This window comes from Vanacampus margaritifer, chromosome 3, assembly GCF_051991255.1.
Source record: "Vanacampus margaritifer isolate UIUO_Vmar chromosome 3, RoL_Vmar_1.0, whole genome shotgun sequence".
NCBI lineage: Eukaryota > Metazoa > Chordata > Actinopteri > Syngnathiformes > Syngnathidae > Vanacampus > Vanacampus margaritifer.
In genome coordinates, this window is record NC_135434.1 from 10,123,565 (window position 1) to 10,144,498 (window position 20,934).

Below are 20,934 nucleotides of genomic sequence, written 5' to 3' on the forward strand. Positions count from 1 at the left end.
GACCGGTCCAAATTTGTTTTGAATGCATCAGATGGATTTAAGGTTTCGTTGAAGACCAGTTTCAAACAACCCAAGTATAAAATGGTGGTGGGTCAGTCATGTTGAAAGTGAAAACATCCATTTTCGTTCTTCGTCACCGCGCAGCCCACCCACCCACCTCTGTATAATTTATACGGGCATCGTGTTTGGGGGCGTGCCCCCCTCCGCCCATGATGGTACGGTCCAGTTTATAAATACGGACGCTGCGGCGGTAAGTTAGTAGGTAAGCTGCTGTGAGCATCTTCGTTACGAGATAATTGCTAACAGGCAAACAAACTGTGCTGCTGCTGCACACATACACAAAGAAGAAAAATGCCTTCAAGTCTGCAGGAGCTGATCCAAAAGCTGCACGAAATCTTCAAGGAGGATCGTGTCAATGTGGAGGAGGTGAAGGAACTCATGGAGTCATACAGGAGCAACCCTCAGGACTGGAAGCAATTCGCCATATTTGACGCACATAGGTAAAACTCATCCTTTGATGTACTATTAGGAATCGTTAATGATGAAGTTTTACTCATTTCAAGAGCAATGATGCACTTTGCACGCTTGCTGTGACGTCAGCACCTTTGTATTTGGTTTAAAATTTGAAGTTAGTCTTTTTTTTTAATGCTTTTTTTAATGCTAGTTTTAAAAAGTGTACAAACAGTTGCGAAATGAGTCACTAAAAGTTTGGAATTATATTTGAATGGTATAATTTTAAACTCCGAGATAGTTGACGTCACACACGTTTATCTGACCTATATTAACTACATTGCCCTATAGTGCATTGCAAGTGTTCCATTGCTAGTGTTGGCCAATGTTGTGATGGCCAATGGAAGGGGGAGGAGGTAGTGAACGGTGTGCGGTTGACCAATCAACAGTAAGCGAACGACTCACACCCGCTCATATGTGTGTGTGTGTAAACGTGTATGTACAGAGGTTTGTGCTCCGGTGGCGTAGAGATCACCAGGGAGCCACCGCAGCTGCCTCCAAAATATTTGGCGAGTGACGGAATGTGAGGGGAGGGCAGGCGGTTTAGCCTGACCCCTCCCCTTCACAGTCTGTAAAGTACTAAGGGTGCTTAACAGTGGAAATAAACAGACTAAATGATTTTTAGGTATGGTGGGGGTTTTTTTGAGCAGTGTTTTGTTTGTGCCAAAAATACTTTTGGGAATTATGGCCAAAGAATTTAGCATACTACATTTTGTTTCAGCGACTTCTTTTAACTTATACTCTCGAAAGTATTTCATATTTTTTAAGTTGTACAGGTTGATGTTTCACTATCACACATCATTGATTGCTTTTTTTTATTTGCAGATATACAAGGAACTTGGTGGATGAAGGCAACGGAAAGTTCAACTTGATCATCTTGTGTTGGGGAGAAGGCCATGGAAGGTGAGAAAATGTTGATATGGATGCAGCACGATACATTTTTGTAAATCTTTAGTACCCGATGCTGTGACAAATCATCAGGTTTGCTGTTGGAAATTATCCAAAATTGCTTAATTGTTCCAAAAATAATGATTTATTTACTAAAAATAGCATTTATCATCAATCTTTGCCAGCGATGTGTATTGCAGGCAGAACAATTAAATGCTGTTCAATGAAATGGTACATAATTAACGCCTGTGTGTCCACTTTTTTTATTTGGTGAGTGCCGTAAGATTTGTTTTGTGCCGGCACCATATTAGTTTTTTTGTAAAAAGATAAGTCAAAATAAGTCAAAGTACTACTGATGCATCATTATTTGGGTTTAAAAAAAAAAAAGTCATTTTCTTGTTACCCTATTATTGATGTTTTAGTGCTGGAGTAGGGGAGCGTTTCTTTTTTTTTTTTTTTTGAGTATAAGGCTATTAGAAAAATCTAATTGCGACCCCCCTGTTGTGGTTCAGATTTAATATGTGTGATTTTTTTTGTTTTGTTTTTAACAAGCAATAAATTCATCTGCATTTCAATAAAAATAGACATGAATGTTTTGGTCTTTTAGGTTAGGCTTATGCAAAAAAGGAAAATGAACAATAAATTCATTTGAAAGAAGTTTACCGTATTTATAAACTTCAATTAGAGGCATTAACTTACTAAACACTTTGACATGCAGTACAATACAATTATACTTGCTAGTTGCCCTTATTGTGAATTTAGGGAAATGTGGTCAAAGGCATCTTAATAATCCCTGGAAAATAGGACTTGTTAAAAATAATACCATATTTTAGATACACAAACATTATGTTTGACCTTAAACACACGAACAGTTTTGAAAACATAGCCGCCTTGTTGGAGGTAATTTTTAGAGTATAGCACATGTAAATATTTCCTTCTTCTGTTGGTCCACACGTGGCTGCACATGTTAATTTTTTTGTTTTGTGATGTTATTGAATATACCGCTCCTGCTAACACTGTTGCGCACGCCCGTGTGCTTTGACCACCTTGCAGTAGCATCCACGACCACTCCGACTCCCACTGCTTCATGAAGATGCTTCAGGGTGAGCTGAAGGAGACGCTCTTTGACTGGCCCAAGGGCGAAGACAGCCAGATGAAAGAGAGGTCACACTCGAACCTGAAGGAGAACTCTGTGGCCTACATAAATGGTAGGAAGAAAAACAGTTTTTTCGGGGGCAGGTGTCTACATTCTTACTAATGTAACTAACGTAATCTAGTGTAGAAAATCAAATTTTCTTCTTTTTTTTTTTTTCTGGAGAGCTCAGTATTGTTCATTCGGTAATTTTAACGATTTGACATGTCATCATCATTGCTCTCCTTTTTTTAAATATATATATATTTTTATTATTTATATATATATATATATATATATATATATATATATATATTTTTTTATATATATATATTTTTTTTATTTTTTTTTTATTTATATATATATATATATTTTTTTTTTTTTTAAATTTATATATATATATATATATATATATATATATTTTTTTTTAATTTATATATATATATATATTTTTTTTTTTTTTATTATTTCTATATGTATATATATATATATATATTTTTTTTTAATTATTTCTATATGTATATATATATATATATTTTTTTTTTGTTTAAATTATTTCTATATGTATATATATATATATATATTTTTTTTTTAATTATTTCTATATGTGTATATATATATATATATATATATATTTTTAATTATTTCTATATGTATATATATATATATATTTTTTTAATTTATTTCTATATATATATATATATATATTTTTTTTTTTTTTTTGGGTATGTGGATGGATATGTGTGCGTGTGTGTGTGTGTATTCATTCTAGTGTAGATAATTAATGGATGGGTGGCTGCTACAGAGGTGTGTGCGGAGTTCCACAAGGATCTACCTTGGAGCCATTTGTTATTTTGTTGACAATGCACATTTTATTGGCCCACTGGTTTTAGTAACTTAAAAAAAAAAGTTTGTTGGTATAAAATAACGTTGATTTCATTATATTTTCTGAGAATAGTATCCGACCTGTGCAGGGGTGTCACCTCTAAAACTCGATGGCTGAATGATTAAAATGTCAAAAGAAACACTGGTTGCTGAATAATATTTTTCCTCGCATTTGGTATGGCCCATGCCCCACAGAGGACTTTTGAATGAACTGTGCTGATCGGAAAAGTTTTGTCACCGCTCAGTGTCATTCCTCTGTGTTTGTGTGTGCGTCTCTTTCAGATTCCATCGGCCTCCACCGCGTGGAGAATGCGAGCCACACAGAGGGCTCAATCAGTTTGCACCTGTACAGCCCACCTTTCCAGACGTGTCAGGTGTTTGACCAGCGCACCAGCCACAAGAGTGTCGCTCAGATGACCTTCTGGAGCAAATACGGAGAGAGGACTCCACTTGTAAGCAACTTTGTGTCATTGTGCAAAAAAAATGCTAATCCAGCTATAGTTTACAAATAGCAGTCATACCAGACAAGGAAACAGCTTTTGGTCATTCAAGGTGGTGTTCTAAATGGACCCTACATGGGTCATGTCCCAAATTTGAGGTATAATTGAGTTAATTAACCAAGACAAATATTAATAATGTTCAAAAAATTAAATAAATATACATATAAAAAGTGTCGTTTTATAATCACCATTTGCAAATTCACATATTTAATTTGAATTATTATTTGTTTATTTTATTATTTTTTATTTTATTTTTTAAGAAAATAAACAAAGTATAATTCATTACCCAAATGTGTATTTAAAAATGTTTTTAATGCATTTAAATAACTATATTTCATGGTAAAAACAAATTTTAGGATTTTTTCCAATGTTCATGGTTTCAGTTGTATTTATTAAATATGCAATCAAATCACTGTGCAGGACAGTTCGCTTAATTATAAACCAAAAAAAAAAAAGTGTATTTTACAGGTCATTTGATCATGCATTGGTACATTTCATTTCCTGGGGACTTAAAAGGTAGCGATTCGGTGGAATGGCTAACGAGCTGTTAAAGTATACCTTGACCACAACAATGTGGAGTTTTTAGTACTTGAGTTTGTGACACTAAATAAACAAGAAGATAAGATAGCGGCAGTACAAGGGAGTTACTACATAATAAACTAGGCCACACCCTTTGTGTTCAGAACTCTTTTTCTTAAGGTAAAGTTAAAAAATAATAATTATACATCATTTTAAATGAAAATATATTGGGGGGTTTCAATAAATGTAATCGTTATTTGATTATTATAATCATGCATTATGGAGAAGCTTAACTGTTTCTCTTTTGTATTTTCGCAGACGACCGCATCAAAAGAGAACAACTAATTGGACTCCGGATCATCAAGATTATTATTTTTTTCTCTTTTTATTTTAAATGCACAATAAGCATGCGGCTTATATGAGATACAACTGCAGGTTCGTACGAAAGGACACACAGGCCTTAATGTGGCTTTGAATGCATGATTAAGCTTTTTGGCATTTTATAGAGAAACTGTGATTTTATTTCCTATCCCGAGTTTCTTTGAAATGATAACGTCCTGAAACGGATGGATGGCTAGCAAATTTCTCTCACCGTGGAGCACTTTTCTGTCTGCAATATAATGTTCGGTGATGCCACATATAGTTGTCTTAATTTCTGCTGAAAAGTGACTGGATTTTAGCCTCTTTTTTTTTTTTTTTTTGTACGGTGTGATGACGGGGGAAAAAAAGTTCTGTTCGATTTTTTGGGTGGGTGGGTAAAATGTAATGTTTGTTTAGCTAGACCAGACCAATTGTTAAAACAAACAGTTAAAGTTGTTATAATTAGCGTGTGTTGCTTAATTCCGTACACATTCAGGATTCTACATTTTATATTTGTAGCTAGTAAATTCATATTGTGTAGTCATATTTTTTTTTTTTTAACTGCTATAGCACTGATATCTGTGATGCAATAAATGATCGAATGGAACAATAAACATTTGGTTTCTTATTTGTTCGTTTGGATTTCCTACACGAGGATTTTTTTACAAACAAAAACATGACTAGCTGGTTAGCCATTAGTTATTATACGTTGACAATGCTGAGTCAATTGGCCCAGCGTTTTTTTTTTTTTGTTTGTTTGTTTTTTCTCACAGCCTATCGAATATATACACACATACAGTATATTTCATATTGCTTGTGTCGGGCCAAAACCCCGTAAGTCACAATTTGCCAAATTTCATATTATTTTCAAAAATCTATGGTATACTATTGGTCAGTCCACACATGTGGGTGTGATTTTTTTTTTCTGAATTATTAACCAATCTTAAGTGTTGAAAATGACTTGTTTTCTTTGTTGATGCAATGTTGAAAAAAACATTTAATTTTTGTGTCTCCTGAAAAGTGACAATTTTGGAAATACAAGTTTTTTTTTTTGCCTGTCCATGGATTTCAATGTGTGAATGAGTCTGTGAATATTTAATTGATAGTCATAAAATTAACAGTAGTTGGGCTAATAAAAGATAAGCTGTATCTGTCTGGCACATGTCCACAATGTGGAGAATTCTTATTATACTATTTTGACTGATTAAAAGATGTCAGTGTGTCATCTTGGCAGATTGGGAAGACAAGGAGCAAAAAGCTTGACGTGCTTTTTTTTTTTGCATTAGCATACATTTTGTGGTCTCAAACTGCTACATTGACATGTGTGGCAAAAAATTGCAATCTTTTTTTCTCTCACATTTTCTGGCCTTATTTAGGGAGTGTAACAACTTTGTAATTAATTGACTGGTTCAGCATGGCTATAGCCTATAATCAAAACTGTACGCAAACTCCAACATTCATTTGTTACAATTGGGATTTTATTGTTGTACAGATTACCATTTAACTTCAAAGACCTTTTTTTTTTCTTAAAATATTTTGAGTATGGTATTTGTTCTCCTAATTTTGCATTTTAATTGTCAATATAATTTGCTTCTTGTAACATTCTGAATTTAGGACTTAATTCTTGAAACAGTTCTTTTTTCCCCTAACATTGCACATTTTTCTAATAACACTACTCTTGTAACTTTTTTCTCATATAGCTTCATTTTCGTTGCTCTAATAATCCTAAAATTGTTTATTGAGTGACTTTACACTGATAATTAATGTATCAGCAGACATTGTTATTAATTTTTTAAAGACACTAAATAACTGCAGTATATGAAGAAGCTCACAACACGTGCGATGAACGCCAAAGGTTTGTTCAAGCTCACAGGTCAATGGTGGAGACACAGCCCTGAAAAAGGGACCTTTCGGTCATCTAATTTCATCACCGTTTGCTAAAAGTACACAACGTGACATGAATGAAACTCAGGGGAAACCATTGGATGGCCGACAGCCAATATGAGTATTGAAAGTCAACTTGACAGCATTAATTTTTAACATGGCCTTTTTTTGTTGTTGTTGTTAATACATATGAGACACTGGACAGAGGCTCATCAAATAAAAAATGTCTTATCACCAGGTGACGATAAGAACTTCCTGGAGGACTACTTGCCAGTTTTTTTTCTTATTATTATATAACAATGTAGTAGTGCGAGCCATCCAATCATTGGTTTGTATCAGAGATTTATTTCACCAGTGGTTATCTCCAGCTGGCTATAAATGTCACAGCCAAAATATAAAAACAGACAATAAATGTAACTATTTAGTTAAGATACAGACAGGATGCTATACAATTTCAACACCTAAAATGTTATGATCCTGGTGCTGTACGTAGCATATGACAAACCATACTCCCCAAAATAAACAGCGGTGATCCTTGTCAAAACCAGAAATTAAGCTACTTATTAGTCATGCGTTTCACACATCAATCTGAAACAATATGATTTGACGGTTTTACACATTTACCCATTGATTTGGTCTCTCCCAAAATATGTTGTAGACACTCGGTATGTTCTATTTCCCATTCAATCATGGTGTTCCTCAAAGATCTGTCCTGGAGCCACCAGGTATTTTATTTGTTTTTATTATTTTATTTCAACAATTACAGATGCCCACTGATTCTAATTAAAAACAACTGGGGAAAAAAACAAATTCTGCTTTATCATAGCAAGATATATCACAGTTGTCTTTTTCTGATTAGAATTCCTAAAATTCTAAACTGCGATTCAAATGTCCTAAACACTTGTACACTTCAACATTTGTCCACATTCCTAAATATCCTAAAACATTATTATTGAATCATCCGTATAAACAATATTTTTACTCACCTATATCTTTGATGAGCATACAGAGAGCGAAAGCACATCAACTAAACGATACGAAGTTTATGTTCCACTTTATTTTATCCAAAGCATCAATGAATGTATATTGTTAAGTTAAACACCAAATACACTTAGGGAGTTTGGATACTCACTGATCTCACACAATATGCTAACTATTATAATCCAAATAGACACATGGCTGCAATAGTTAACACATTGTAGTTGCTGTATGCAATTTATAAAAAAAAAATAAAAAAATACTGCCATGATTTTTTATTTTTTATTTTTTTTTTAAATGTGCCAGGTCAGACAACATCTCATTTCTGTCTTTCTTTTGTTTGGTATCACTGTTCCCTCAGCTTTTTACAAACTGTTCTCACTCCATAATACAACAATCAGCTGAGGCCAAACATAGATCATAAAGCAGGAGCGCAGTTTTCTAAACAGACTGACAGGGCTAAGTAGAGTGTCTGGCACTGTGCTCGGACATGATAACCGTTAGTTTGATGAGTCAAAGAAGTGCAGGTCTGCAGGATGTTTGTAGTTGCCATACATTGATAGTAAAAGCATTCATTCGTTAAGGAGTTAAATATTATGCTGTATTATCATGTGACTGCGACTAAGCACCAATACCCACTTTTATTTTATTTATTTATTTATTTATTTTTATTTCAATTTGATGTAAAATCTTCTACTTACAATAAACAAAGATATACAGCAACACTTTTGTTTTTGCTCCCATTTTTCATGGGCTGAACTCAAAGATTAAGAGTAATTTTGTTTCATGTCCACAAAACTATATATCTCAAATATTCTTAACAAATCTATCTTACTGTGCGTTAGAGAGCATGGCTAGAATTTAAAGAATAGTTAATCTAGTATTGCTGGGAAATTCAAAACAGTTGTTTTAAAAAAATGCTTTTAAAAGTAGCAATAGCAAAACATGTAAAATATGTTAAAAAACAATTGCTGCCAAGAGAAACTTATTTCTTAAAAGGTCTTAAGCAACAGTTGATGGAAAGGTTGTCCCGGAGCCCTGAGAATCTATTGTCAAGGAATGTCCAATTAAAATGCAATCTCTTCAGTCTTCAAATAAATTAGTTGAAAAAGAGCTGCCTAAACAGAGTGTCCACCGTGCAATCATCCTTGCAGAGCCACCAAAGAACTGATCTCCTCCAGAATGTCAGGAGTTGACCTTCGCACTGACCCTTCTGTCCCGGACTGTTCTATGACCACCAGCCTCTGAGATCCCGCTGACTGCGCCTTGTTACTACTTACAATGTCTCTCATGATGTCGCTTGCGCTCCATCTGCCATGGGAGCTGCAGCTATGGGAGGAATTGCTGTGACTGGAATTGAAGCCGTTACTATGATGGGAACCGCCGAGGCTGCCGCGCGGGCGACTTCCCGGGGTCGGACGACTTTGACGGTGGGATCTGTGGCTAGGCAAGCTGTGCTCTGAATCCGAGTCATACTGGGTTTTGGGTTGAGAAAACTGATCTGGCTCCTGTTCTCTTATGACACTTAACTTCATCTGGGCTTCGGTAGCCTGTTGGAAATTCATGTCAAGACCGTCTTGATGCAAAGACTTTCGGTCTGATGGCGGCGATTTAGGAGCGCTGATGTCGGCTATGTCACCAGCGTGAGCACTGGCAGCCTAAAAAGAAAGTGGAGGATTTATTTTGATTGATTTAACCCTTATTGATCCAGGTAAGGAAATTGAAACGTAAATGGACCCTGGTCATTCCAGTGCATTTTTTGAAAATCAAATAAGCCATTTATTTTTAAGCGTAATGTAAGATTATTTTTGACAATTTTGGTATATTTACAGTTTAAAACCCTGGAAAACCCACGGGGTCAAATTTGGCCCCTATAAATTCTGCTACTCAAATAACAAAGAATCTCCCTTTTGCAATTGATTTGGCATTGCAAGCTTGTTCATCACAGCAAATTTAGCTTGTCATTATTAGAATTGCTCAAATTCTAGAAATGTACACGCCTGACAAATCTACAGAGAAGAAAACACACTCTGCCTGGTGGAGGTAATAATTAGAGGTCCCAAAGTGGTTTAAAAAAAAAGTTTAACCCTGGAGAACCCACGGGGTCAAATTTGGCCCCTATAAATTCTGCTACTCAAATAACAAAGACCTTTTTTTTTTTTACAAATTTAACTTCAAAAGTCCAGAGTGCCACTTCTGACCCCTGCATGGGGCCATCTAGTGGATGAATATTCCACTTACATGAGCCAGAGTGGTGGTGACAAGATGGCTGGCAACATGCTGTTTTGTTGAGCTGGAAATCAATCCAAGCAAAACCATCTTCTCAGCAAACCATCAGATGGTAAAATTGTGTTTTTTTTTGTTAATCTATTTCATATCATGTTGCAGAATGCCTAGGAGTATGCTTTATATATTTTTTTTTTGATAAATTAGCAACTCTGAGCTAGTTTAAAAAAAAAGGGTTAAAATTGAAAAAACATATATTTTGGTGTTCAGTGAACTTATAGCAGTCATTTAATGTATAATTCATAATTTTCCAAAGAAGAAAAGGGTTCTTGGGTTCTCCAGGATTAATGATTACTAATGGGTATACAAACTTGGGGAAGGGTCTTCAATTATATATATTTCCACTATTTGGAGCAGGACTACGTTCCATGCTTTGCATTTACAGATACTTTAATGAGTAACTTCCTGTTTGCTAAATCAAGGTAGGCTTTAAAAAATAACAGCACAAGAAATCCCTTACAAATGCTTACCACAACAGAATTTTGCATCTGAATATCGTGAGAATGACGTCCACGTCCCAGTGTGGAAGAGAGCTGCGGTCTTCCCAAAGGCGAGAAATCCCCCGTGTCAATGCCAGCCATTGATGCTAGCTGACCGAGGCTAAGTGGGAACATGAAATGGAAGAAAAATATGGCGTTACCTTACACGCAAACTATAACCAAAACATGCACCGTTAAACACAATCGTGGATGCTGGTTGACTTCCAAGTTTTTTTTAATGAACAGTATTTTCAAAACAGTGTTTCCCAATTATTTCCAGGCTCACACAATCACCAACATAAAGCAGGTAAAAACTGTGCAAGTGATTTTTATTATTATTTATTTTTAATAACCATCATTTGATTATTTGTGACAAGGAGAAAAGCAAAGCTGCCACTTTTGGGCATTTTATACCTACTGCTAGAATTAATCAGCATCTATATACCTTTCCATAACCCTATTTACATAAACATCTGCGTGGAAAATTTCACACATTCACTGCCTTTGCCAACACTCGCCACAAAGTGGGATAAGGGCTTAATTGATGAGAACATTAATCATCATTCAATATAGTTTACCATCTCAATTGCTTTTATAGTCACATTGTGAAATGGGTGAAAAATGTGTCAGAGGTCAGAGGACTGAAGAGTAAAATGAATCACGTACCAAAGGTGAGAGGTGCGCTTGGGTGAAGTCAAATGAAGATAAAGATTTGATCCTCCTCAAATTGTCTTCAGTTTTGTTTGAACATTTCTAGCTGTATAACGAATATTTGTCTTATTTCTAGTCAGCTGGTCTAAAATCATAAATGCACAGGCATGAACTTGCAAATTACAGTAAAAGAGCATCTCTTGTTTAGCATGTAATTGCATTCATTATTTGCACTTCCGTTATACAATGGAATTTTACGTTTTTCTTAAATTGTTTACTTACTTGCGGATGCCCTTTTAATTCATTTAATGCTAGGAAAGCGTTTCAAAAGTAGATAAAAAAATGTTTTTAATTAAACGTGTTTAAAATGTGTGGGAGGCATGAAACTGAAATGTAATTTTCTAACTCTGTATCGTGTTTTGACCTGTTATGGATGGTTATAGAATGTACCCTTGCAATAAACCGGGGTTTACAGTTCTCAGGATGGCTTAATCATGTCAATAACAGATAAATGATCAGCAACACTGGCAGGGATTTACTGAAATCGATGACATTCTGATCATCTACAGATTAAACGGAATTAAGATGAGATAAAATCCTAATCTTTTAATGATCCCCAGGGTAATCAAAAGGTAGTAGTTGTGTCAAAAGAAAACTCAAGGATCAAAAAAGGGGTGGGTGGGGTGACTTGAAAATGAAAATGAATGGAAAAATTAGGGGTGTTCTAAAACTTTGGCACAAACTTTTTATTAATTATATATTTAAATAGTGGTTAAGTAAATTAAATATACAACACTTTTTTTTTTTTCATAATAACACACTAACTCTTTAGTCTGCCCTCCACCCCCAACAACGAATGAGCTTGTCCATTTGCCTGATTTACTGTAAAAAAATAAAATTTGGCCCTTAAGCACAAATGTCTGTCGGATCTATCAATATAATTATTAATATATATATATAATAATATTATATTATTATTATAATATAATATTATATTTATAATATATAAATATTGATCCTATTCATGTATTTGAACCAGGTCTTGTTTTAAGTGTCCTCGGTTGTATTGAAACAGGCTCGCTATGTAAATGTAAATGTATTCATTAAATTGATATATTCAAGAGGATCAGAGCATCAGAATGAAAAAGAAACCTTAATCCTTAGGTTCCACTTTCATTCTGTCTGTCACTTCTAGACCATGGAACGAGTTCTCAAACTGCCGGTGACGCGAGGAAGGAAATGAATGATCAGCATCCCAGCCAAGAACAGATGCATAGAGTTTCATTATTGAGTCCAGTGGTGGCAGCTGAGAATTGAGCGGAGTTATTTGAAACCACGTGACCTGCATGTATGATGAGTTTTGAGGTCATCACTTCTAGAAGTTCCATGGAACCTGCCTTAATTTACTGGTTCATGTTCTCTTGTTATTGCTTCATTTTATCAGGGATGTGATTTGACCAAAGTGAAATTATCTGAAAATTTAGCCGGGGGTCTGGGGGCCGCTGGCACCCAGCTAGGTCCAGGGCAGTGCCCTGGTGGGGGGACAAGGGGGGCACAGCCCCCCGGAGCTCATGGGTTTTCTGTGTTTTTAAGTACTTTCAATGCACTCACATGACAAAGAAATAGACAAAACAACAGCATAAATTTTCAATGTATATTGAACTATCCCATATAAAATGGCAGTTTTAGTCAACTCAAAATCAGTCATATTCAAAAACATTGGACTGCCTTTTGCTTTTAAAAACTATCACTGAGAATATCATCATATCTAACTAATGTGATTACTAAGTTAACACATAAATAATGTTGAGGGGTTCAAATTTCATGAACAAATAATTGTATCATGACCAAATGAAAAGTAACTCATATTAGAGCATACCACAAATGTCGGAGTCATGTGCATACACAATGAACTACTACTACTACTACTAAAAATATAAAAAAAATAAAAAAATAAAAATAAAAATCTAATTTTTTTTTTTTGGGGGGGAGATAAAAAAAAAAGCGGAATTCCGCGAATTAGCGGAAAAATCACATCCCTGTTTTATAACTACACTAACTATGACCTGCATGTATGATGCGTTTTGAGGTCATCACTTCTAGAAGTTCCATGGAACCTGCCTTAATTTACTGGTTCATGTTCTCTTGTTATTGCTTCATTTTATAACTACACTAACTATGTTGATATAGCACATTCCATTACAAATAACGAAACACAAAGTAAAGCTATTTCAAAAAGAAAGGTAAACAACCTCCTCCCATCCCACTCTAATACTTTCCCTCACCAACATCTAGCTGATTCACAAATGACCTTGGTCAGTGAGAGAAAGCTACAAGCTGAAAGAAAAAGGAAGTGCTTAAGAAACAACATCAAAGCAGAAGTAAACGATGACCGACTTTGAACACAAAATAGTCAAGAAAATAGGGGTTGAACTGGAACTGGAATTTGTACTGTATCTGGTTTGGGGACGAATTTAATCCAGTAAATGAAGAAAAATATGTAATAAATCAGATCAATCAAGATTGCAAAAGTCAACATTTGAACTCAGCAATCCATTTTGCAAGCAAGCAAATGACTTTAACTCATTCACTGCCATTGACAGCTATAAAAGTCAAAGAAATAATTGTAACGATTTCTATTACTTTTAAAAAAAAAATCTACTTTTGTTAACAAGAGTATAAAAACCTAGATTTTTTAAATTGTACATTGAGAACGGATATCAAATTTGTGATTAATCGTGAGTTAACTATTGAAGTCATGCGATTCATTATGAGTAAAAAAATTTAATCACCTGACGCCCCTAATTTTTAATAATCATCTCGTCAGGCGATTACATTTTTTTACTCGTAATGAATCGCATGACTTCAATAGTTAACTCACGATTAATCACAAAATGTATATCTGTTCTAAATGTACAATTTTAAAAAATCTAGGTTTTAATACTCTTGTTAACAAAAGTAGGATTTTTTTTTTATGTTGTAAATTTACATTTTCATACGCTTGTTATCAAAAGTGGAAAAAAATGTTAAACTAATAAAAATAGTTCAAATGATTTTTTGACATCAATGGCAGTGAATGAGTTAATGAGAGATCCGATCAGATGGTTTAAGCATGACCAACATTTTTGGTTTCCAATTAGTACAATGTACTTCTGCAAATGTCTTCTTTTGCATGCATTTTTCTATTTCCTAGATCAACTATTGCTGGTGAAACGATGCCAATTTCCACCTTCTGGGACTAATACAGGTTATCTTATCTTATATCACATTATAAATATTTTTTATTTGAATATACTTTGAACCTCATAGGCCCATTTTCTCGGCTGACATCTATGGCGATGTTCATTTCCTGTCCTTTGCAGCTGTGTAGCATTCAATTTGCTTGTTACTTTGTTGTTCAAAGTTGGTTACTCTACGCTATTTAATTACTCGGTTCCAGGCAGACCTATGTGATAAGTGTACTGTATCACCAAATTCACTTATTTCGGTGTTTCACATCGACATCTCTGTCATTATAGCTTAGCCGATATAATTTCTTGATAAAAATTACTAGTCAAAAGTATCGCTTATTCGCTGCCATGGTGGTGATGATTAGGGACTTATGATGTGTAACACCGGGCGCAAAAAGAACTTGGGGCTCTGCATCGTATTTAGCCACATCAGGGTCATCAGCTAGCTAGCCGTAGCGGCACAAAATAGCGTGCACCAATCATTCCACAATATAAACAGCGGAATTTATTAAATGTGTACTGGCCAGCGTCTTGGTGGCCCGACAGCATCCGACACATTTTTTTTTTTTTATTTAATATCCGGAACAATCAGTGTTCCAACCGTGATGTCTTTGCATTCAGTGGTTTCCTTATATTCAAGTGTCAGAGCAGTGTGGGAATAGAAATGGCGGGTATCTTTGTTACCCACCCAGCATCGTTGACGAGATCCAGGAAAGCGTGGAACTTGGCGAACGAGCGTTCGATGCTCTCCAGCACGTCTTCGTCTTCGAGCGTCCTGCGGTCTGGCGGCACAGAGCCCATGGCCGCAAGTGCCCTGGACAGGGAGTTGTTGTTATCACGAAGACGAGCATTCTCCAGCTCAAACTGAATGGGGGGGAAAAAAAGATGATGACAAGAAAGTTATTTTAGAGTGGTTGTTTAGATAACAAGAGTAACTGTTATTATGATTTTTTTTTCTTAACGAACATCATCTGGAAGGCAAATAAAAGTACTTTTCATATAATATTGACTTAATGATCTAAAATCTGTGAGCAAAACAGTAAAAATGGAGAGAAATTGGCATGAAATAGTGGTGAGTTGCACTCATTCAACAACTAGAATCAAACCCCCATTCATACTCACAATCACACTAATGGACAATTTGGAGTCTTCAATGAATGTTTTTGGCTACCTGTGGAAAACCCACGCAAGCATGGGGAGAACATGCAAACTCAACTCAGGAAGGCCGGAGCCAAGATTCGGACCCCGAACCTCAGAACTGGAAGGCAGATGTGCACTAGGCCGTTCTGCTGCCATGTTTTGTTCCTCTCAAAACAATATTTGATTTCAGTAGCAATCAAAACAAAGCACACTGGTACCTCTCTGAGTGAAGACTCGGCTTTAAGTCTGGCCCTGCGCTCCTCCCCTAATCTCAAACGACACTCCTGTAGTGCCATCTGCAGGACATGCATCACAAACAGCATTAAAAAAAAAGTTGTACCTGTTAAACTAGGGCCAGATTTGGTTAACCTGCATATGATCTATCCGCCGTGTAATGTCGCTGTCCTGTTGGCTTCCATTAGATGGCCTTTGATCCCCCGCCACTATTGCCTCGCACTCTTCCTCACCGCCGTCCTCTTCCTCCGAATCAGATGCAAAAGTAACCCTCACAGTGGACGCAGCCTTATATGGGGTCAGAAGAGTACTTATTGCATATGTAAAATGAGTTATAAAAGTATTCATATAAATCCATACTTGACTTTGAATATGCTGTGTTGCCTGGAAACTGTGGGCTTTTGCATCTCCGGGAGGAAAACCTCTGAAACATAAGAAAGCAGCTCATGAGCGTTGGGGCCACAGGTACGAAGTACAGTGTCAATAGGCAACCCAGGTCATCAAAGACACGGGGTGTTAATAAAAGATCCTGTCACATCTGGAACAGAGAATCTTTATTTTCTGCCATTCCATTTTAGCTGCTGCAAATTCTCACTCAGATTGTGGGACCTGCTGCCTTGTCATCTTCAACCAGTGCAATGTTATGTCCATTTGTTTTTAATTTGCAATGAAGTATCTCAACAGTCTCCTCACCGCTGGCGTCCAGCACGTGCAGCGGAATGATGAGGCATATGTTTGCAGCAGGAAGCGGATCGTTGAAGCGGAGTAGAAACTAAGCCTTCATATCCAGTAGAGGTCAGTTTTTGAGGAGCTGCGGCACAAGATCGCAATATTGCCGTCAAAGTTAGGAAACCGCATAATATGATGTCAGACAGAGTCTTACGGTTGATTCACTCTAGATCTGCAGAAAGTGTTCGTCAAAAATGAGCCAGGTTTTATTCCCAAAACTTATATTTAAAATAAATGTAAGCCACTGTCACATTGCACAAGTTGAACATTAACACTGTCCTTAAATACAGAAAAACAACTGCACTTAAAAATCGACAATGCTTTAATCAAAATGTACTGCACATACATTTTTAGAAATTAAATAGAAATTTATTGTACTTAGTTAAACGTTAAATACAAATCTGAATTGATTTTTTTTCATACCACTAGAGGGAGCCCAAGTACCACTGTATAACATTTTGAGACTTACTGTACTGCCTTTCCACATGAATGATTAAAGTGTTCTGTCAGGTCACTTATCATGGTCAGTACAGCACATTTTTGAGTGTTGGCTTAAGAGAAAGCGTAAATTGTACCGGTACTCTCTGTGGAAGCCCTGGACAGCACTCGCCGATTAGAAGCAGAAGCTTTTTGTTGCTCTTTGGTGGCAGGTGTGATCCAGCAATACTGCAGTGAACACACAAATACACGCCATTTATTTATTTTTATTACTTGCTAGTAAAAAATTACTTTATAGGGCACGAGCCGAAACCACTCACCTCTACTGTCTGTGTTTCAGCTTTCATTAGTACTTTCTCTATTATAGTCTTAATTATGGCATTGTCTAAAACAGAGAGAGAGGGGGGGGGGGGTCACATTTAGCACTGAAATGTAAAAATTTAATGATTCTCATGAAAATGTATACTTTGTTTTATGAGTTGAGCTTTGTTCTGTTTTTTTTTTTTAAGATTATTCGGGCAGCATCATCTGTTAAAAGCGTGTTTGTATTTGTCTATTGGTCCACAGTGCAGTGCTTGTGTCTACACACACCAAACGAAAAGAGGATGGATGCAACTAGAAATGCATGGTCAGAGATAAGATAACCGAAGCATCTCACCGAATATCAGCGGGATTTTGCCACAAATGCATTGCATAATGTAAGGCTGGTTAGATGGCGATGCTGAGAATGATCATAACTTCATTAAAATTGTGGCAGTGAATGTAATGCAATGTAAGAAAACGCAATGTAAAGTGAACAATCATTAATACAAATAGGAGCATAGGGTGACAAAAACTAAAGTAGTTAACAGCTTCCTACCAACTAAAGGATTATTACGGATATCCAGTACACAGAGAGTAGAATTTGTCTTCAAAACCTCCAGCAGATGGCAAGCTCCTCGATTGGAGAGACCACATTTCTGCAGGTCCACAGCTGCTCAGGACACCAAAAACATACAACGAAAGATCTTAAAGAATTCGGTGATGTATAAACACACATTAATTACATATCCATACATAGATATTTGTTTTGCCGTCGTCATATTTCCACCTTCTAACCTTTAAGCCAGAGGTCTTCAGCCAGCTCGCGGGCAAGACGAGCAGCACCCAGATCCCCGATCAAAGTGTTACAGTTCAGGGTGAGGCGGCGGAGACCTCCCATGCCCTCAAATTTGGGCTGTTGATACCTCAAAGATTGTGCCCATGCCGAGCCATGCCTCTGCATCCCCTGATGCTAAAACACAAGTTTGTTTGTGTCATTGTGGCTATAAATGTAAGAATATTTGGGGTTTCAATACATTTTACATTAGAGAGGCAATTTTGTAAATTATGAAGTCATAATTGCATGAGAAAATAGAAAATAGTGAGATTTTTACAATAATGTCATAATAGTCGGCGGATAATGTTAATAAGAATAAAGTTTGATTAAAATGTTCGGCAACTATAGTTTATGATTTTGTGGAAATTTTGACATCCACACCTGAAAGCACCAATTAATGTAATTTTGCTTATTTCTGTAATTTTTGCATGCCATTAGATGGAGACAAAAATATTCACAACATTGTGCCATAGTGTAAGGATTCCCCAACAACTACATATTCACATTCATGAATATATTAATTTGTGTCAATTTTTTCAATGAATAAGAAAGGGTAAATATGAAAATTGCCACTGAAATAAAAACAACAGTAGCAAAAAATGTCTACCCAAAATGTACTCGAAATAAGCTATACAAGTCCAAATTGTGAGAGATATTTTCTTGTAACAATCCATATGTTCTGGCTAACATGTTTTAGGAAGGAAAAAGGTGGGTACGTGAGGCTTAGACAATTGGTTAAAGACTGTATTATTGCAAACATCAAATTTCACCTGGATGATGTTGGCGAGGTGCTCAGCTCCTCTCCATGTGATATTGCATCCTGTGAAATCAATTTCTTTGATTCTTGTAGAGTACTTCACACTTTGGCAAATGACTGAAAGATATGGAAAAAAAAAACATGCTTGCTAAAATGACAAAAATGTAACCCAATTTAAGATTGTCTGACATTACTGAAAATAGCAAAGGATTACGCACGTCACAAATATGTAAGCACTTACCCTCCAAGCCGTCGTCTGCGACAGGACAGTTTGCCAAGGAAAGAGCTTCCAAGGAAACACTTTTTGCTACACCCTGAAATAGAACGACATTTTTATGCATAAGGTAATATCTTTTGAGTTTGATTCATTCTGTAACCACACTCATAAATTCAAAACAATTCAATCTCAAATCATTTTTCCCTGTTGAAATACATACAAATACAATTAATCCATTCCAACACGCTAATTTTTTTTTTTTGAATTCTTACCTTTGTCAAGTTGACAAGGTCTCTTTCCCTCAGAGGAAGCCCGTTAAGCTTTAAAGTCTTCAGGTTGGGAGAAATTGACAGACACTCCTTCAGAGCTTTGCACAACCTGAATGTCATATCCTTAGAGCGGATAGATGGGATCTTTTTCCTGAAGACTGGCTTGTAGTACTTCCTATCTGTGACATTTAACAAAGAGATGCAAAGCTGAACTCAGTGGAGCCCAATCTTATGTACTTTTTAAAGCCTTACCTATATCTCCACACCCGTGGCTTGTCTGGTACGAGCTAGTAATTGTAATTTGGAGAAGGTGCTTATTGATAGAGATGGAGTCCAGGATGGGAGGCCAATCAGCTAACTTGACCCTGTCTCCATTGAAGTCCAGAATGCCTTTGTCGAGATTTACTTTAACAACAGTGAGGGGGGTGGATTGCTGTTGGGTGCAGGCATAAGTGTAGTATTCCAAGAAGTCATGGGCACCCCGCCTCTTGATCTGAACACTCTCCTGGACCATTGCTGAAGGTGGAAAAAGAATCAGATCATCATGATTAACAACACCATATATTTCGGACTAGAAGTTGCTAAGTATATATCGCACCAGTCAAATGTCTCATGAATTAAAAAAAACAAAACAGTAAGTCACTCGGTTAGATTTTTTTTGTAAGCCCCTTGAAAGTTGGAGAAGAACACTAGGTTCTCTCTTTTCGCAGCCCTTTTGTTAGTGTAAGCAATACATATCAGAGAGTGACGATGCACAAATAATGAACAATTAAACGAAATGTCTTTTATTTTGGTTGAAACGTTCAATAAATAAATTATTCCCGGGAAAAATGACTCTGGAACCAAACAGTTTCAGACGCTAGCCTCCTAGCAACTGTCACGTAGAAGAGCAAAGTTGTTAGCAACGCGCTGCTACTAACGGTAAGGTCTCGCGCCTCTTACAAGACAAACAATTTCATGTTTGAACGCATTGTTTACTTTATACCTGAACGTTTAAAAAACTTCGGCTGTTCAGCTCTCGTTGCTCAAATCTTCGTCAACTCCTAAGGTTTGTTGTTGTGGCATGAGTGCTCTTTCAAATAAAGTGACGGCCACTTATTCGTTGTACGCATGCCATGTCCGTCATCTTGATGCTAAATACTTGCGCGCCCCCTATCGTACGGAATACACATCCTATAGTGGGCACACAATCATAGTTCAGAACTGCCACTGGCAGAAACAAATAGCACGATTTCCGATTTGAATCTAGTTTAACCCTTCTCTTAAAGAAACAGACAATAGCATAAATATATAAATAAATAAACCGCGTTGCCCTTTCCCCCAGCAAGTTTATTTTTCAAACATCAACATTAAATCATCACAGAAATAGCAGAAATACTTTTTCTCTTTGCAGATAATAAAGACGTGTATCTTCCTCTTGGGAAAATAACCGTTAATCTAGAGGTGTTCAGATTTCTTCTTCCAAGGGCAGCATTCAGAGAAATGAAAAGAAAGGAATAATTTTAATCTTTAAAACCTACGGAACTGTGAAAATATTGTTTTTACATTTATTTGAAAATAAAAATAAAAAAATAAAAAAAATTAGGTGATAAAGCAATAAGTAAAATATATTTTTAATTAGGATATTTGGGCAGCTGTTTTTCACTGGATTCATGCCGGCATGTACTGAGCAGCAGCTATCACAACTCCTCAGAACCAAAACAAGAACAA

General features: G+C 36.1%; 2 protein-coding genes across 2 annotated transcripts; one reads left to right on the forward strand and one right to left on the reverse strand.

The window, feature by feature from the left end:
- Nucleotides 1-242: 242 nt before the first annotated feature.
- Nucleotides 243-5,422, forward strand: cdo1 (cysteine dioxygenase, type I). Its single transcript, XM_077562328.1, has 5 exons — nucleotides 243-500; nucleotides 1,336-1,413; nucleotides 2,452-2,606; nucleotides 3,698-3,867; nucleotides 4,753-5,422. Exons 1-5 carry the CDS (start codon nucleotides 352-354, stop codon nucleotides 4,777-4,779), a joined length of 579 nt encoding a protein of 192 aa, XP_077418454.1. The 5' UTR covers nucleotides 243-351; the 3' UTR covers nucleotides 4,780-5,422.
- Nucleotides 5,423-7,003: 1,581 nt separating this feature from the next.
- cep78 (centrosomal protein 78) lies at nucleotides 7,004-20,352 on the reverse strand. Its single transcript, XM_077562601.1, has 16 exons — nucleotides 20,210-20,352; nucleotides 19,477-19,740; nucleotides 19,228-19,403; nucleotides 18,980-19,052; nucleotides 18,752-18,855; nucleotides 17,942-18,116; nucleotides 17,703-17,816; nucleotides 17,164-17,228; nucleotides 16,981-17,071; nucleotides 16,370-16,487; nucleotides 16,037-16,100; nucleotides 15,812-15,964; nucleotides 15,661-15,738; nucleotides 14,991-15,166; nucleotides 10,413-10,542; nucleotides 7,004-9,314 (listed from the first exon to the last, which is right to left on the reverse strand). Exons 2-16 carry the CDS (start codon nucleotides 19,736-19,738, stop codon nucleotides 8,799-8,801), a joined length of 2,295 nt encoding a protein of 764 aa, XP_077418727.1. The 5' UTR covers nucleotides 19,739-19,740; nucleotides 20,210-20,352; the 3' UTR covers nucleotides 7,004-8,798.
- Nucleotides 20,353-20,934: the final 582 nt, after the last annotated feature.

Excerpts from the sequence above, each read along its gene's own strand:
- cdo1 (XM_077562328.1), top strand. The coding sequence starts at position 352 with ATGCCTTCAAGTCTGCAGGAGCTGATCCAAAAGCTGCACGAAATCTTC. Across the intron at positions 501-1,335 it reads GCCATATTTGACGCACATAG|ATATACAAGGAACTTGGTGG; the intron begins GTAAAACTCATC and ends TTTTATTTGCAG. Across the intron at positions 2,607-3,697 it reads CTCTGTGGCCTACATAAATG|ATTCCATCGGCCTCCACCGC; the intron begins GTAGGAAGAAAA and ends CGTCTCTTTCAG.
- cep78 (XM_077562601.1), bottom strand. The coding sequence starts at position 19,738 with ATGGTCCAGGAGAGTGTTCAGATCAAGAGGCGGGGTGCCCATGACTTC. Across the intron at positions 19,053-19,227 it reads ACCTTGTCAACTTGACAAAG|GGTGTAGCAAAAAGTGTTTC; the intron begins GTAAGAATTCAA and ends GTTCTATTTCAG. Across the intron at positions 10,543-14,990 it reads GATCTCGTCAACGATGCTGG|CCTCGGTCAGCTAGCATCAA; the intron begins GTGGGTAACAAA and ends GTTCCCACTTAG.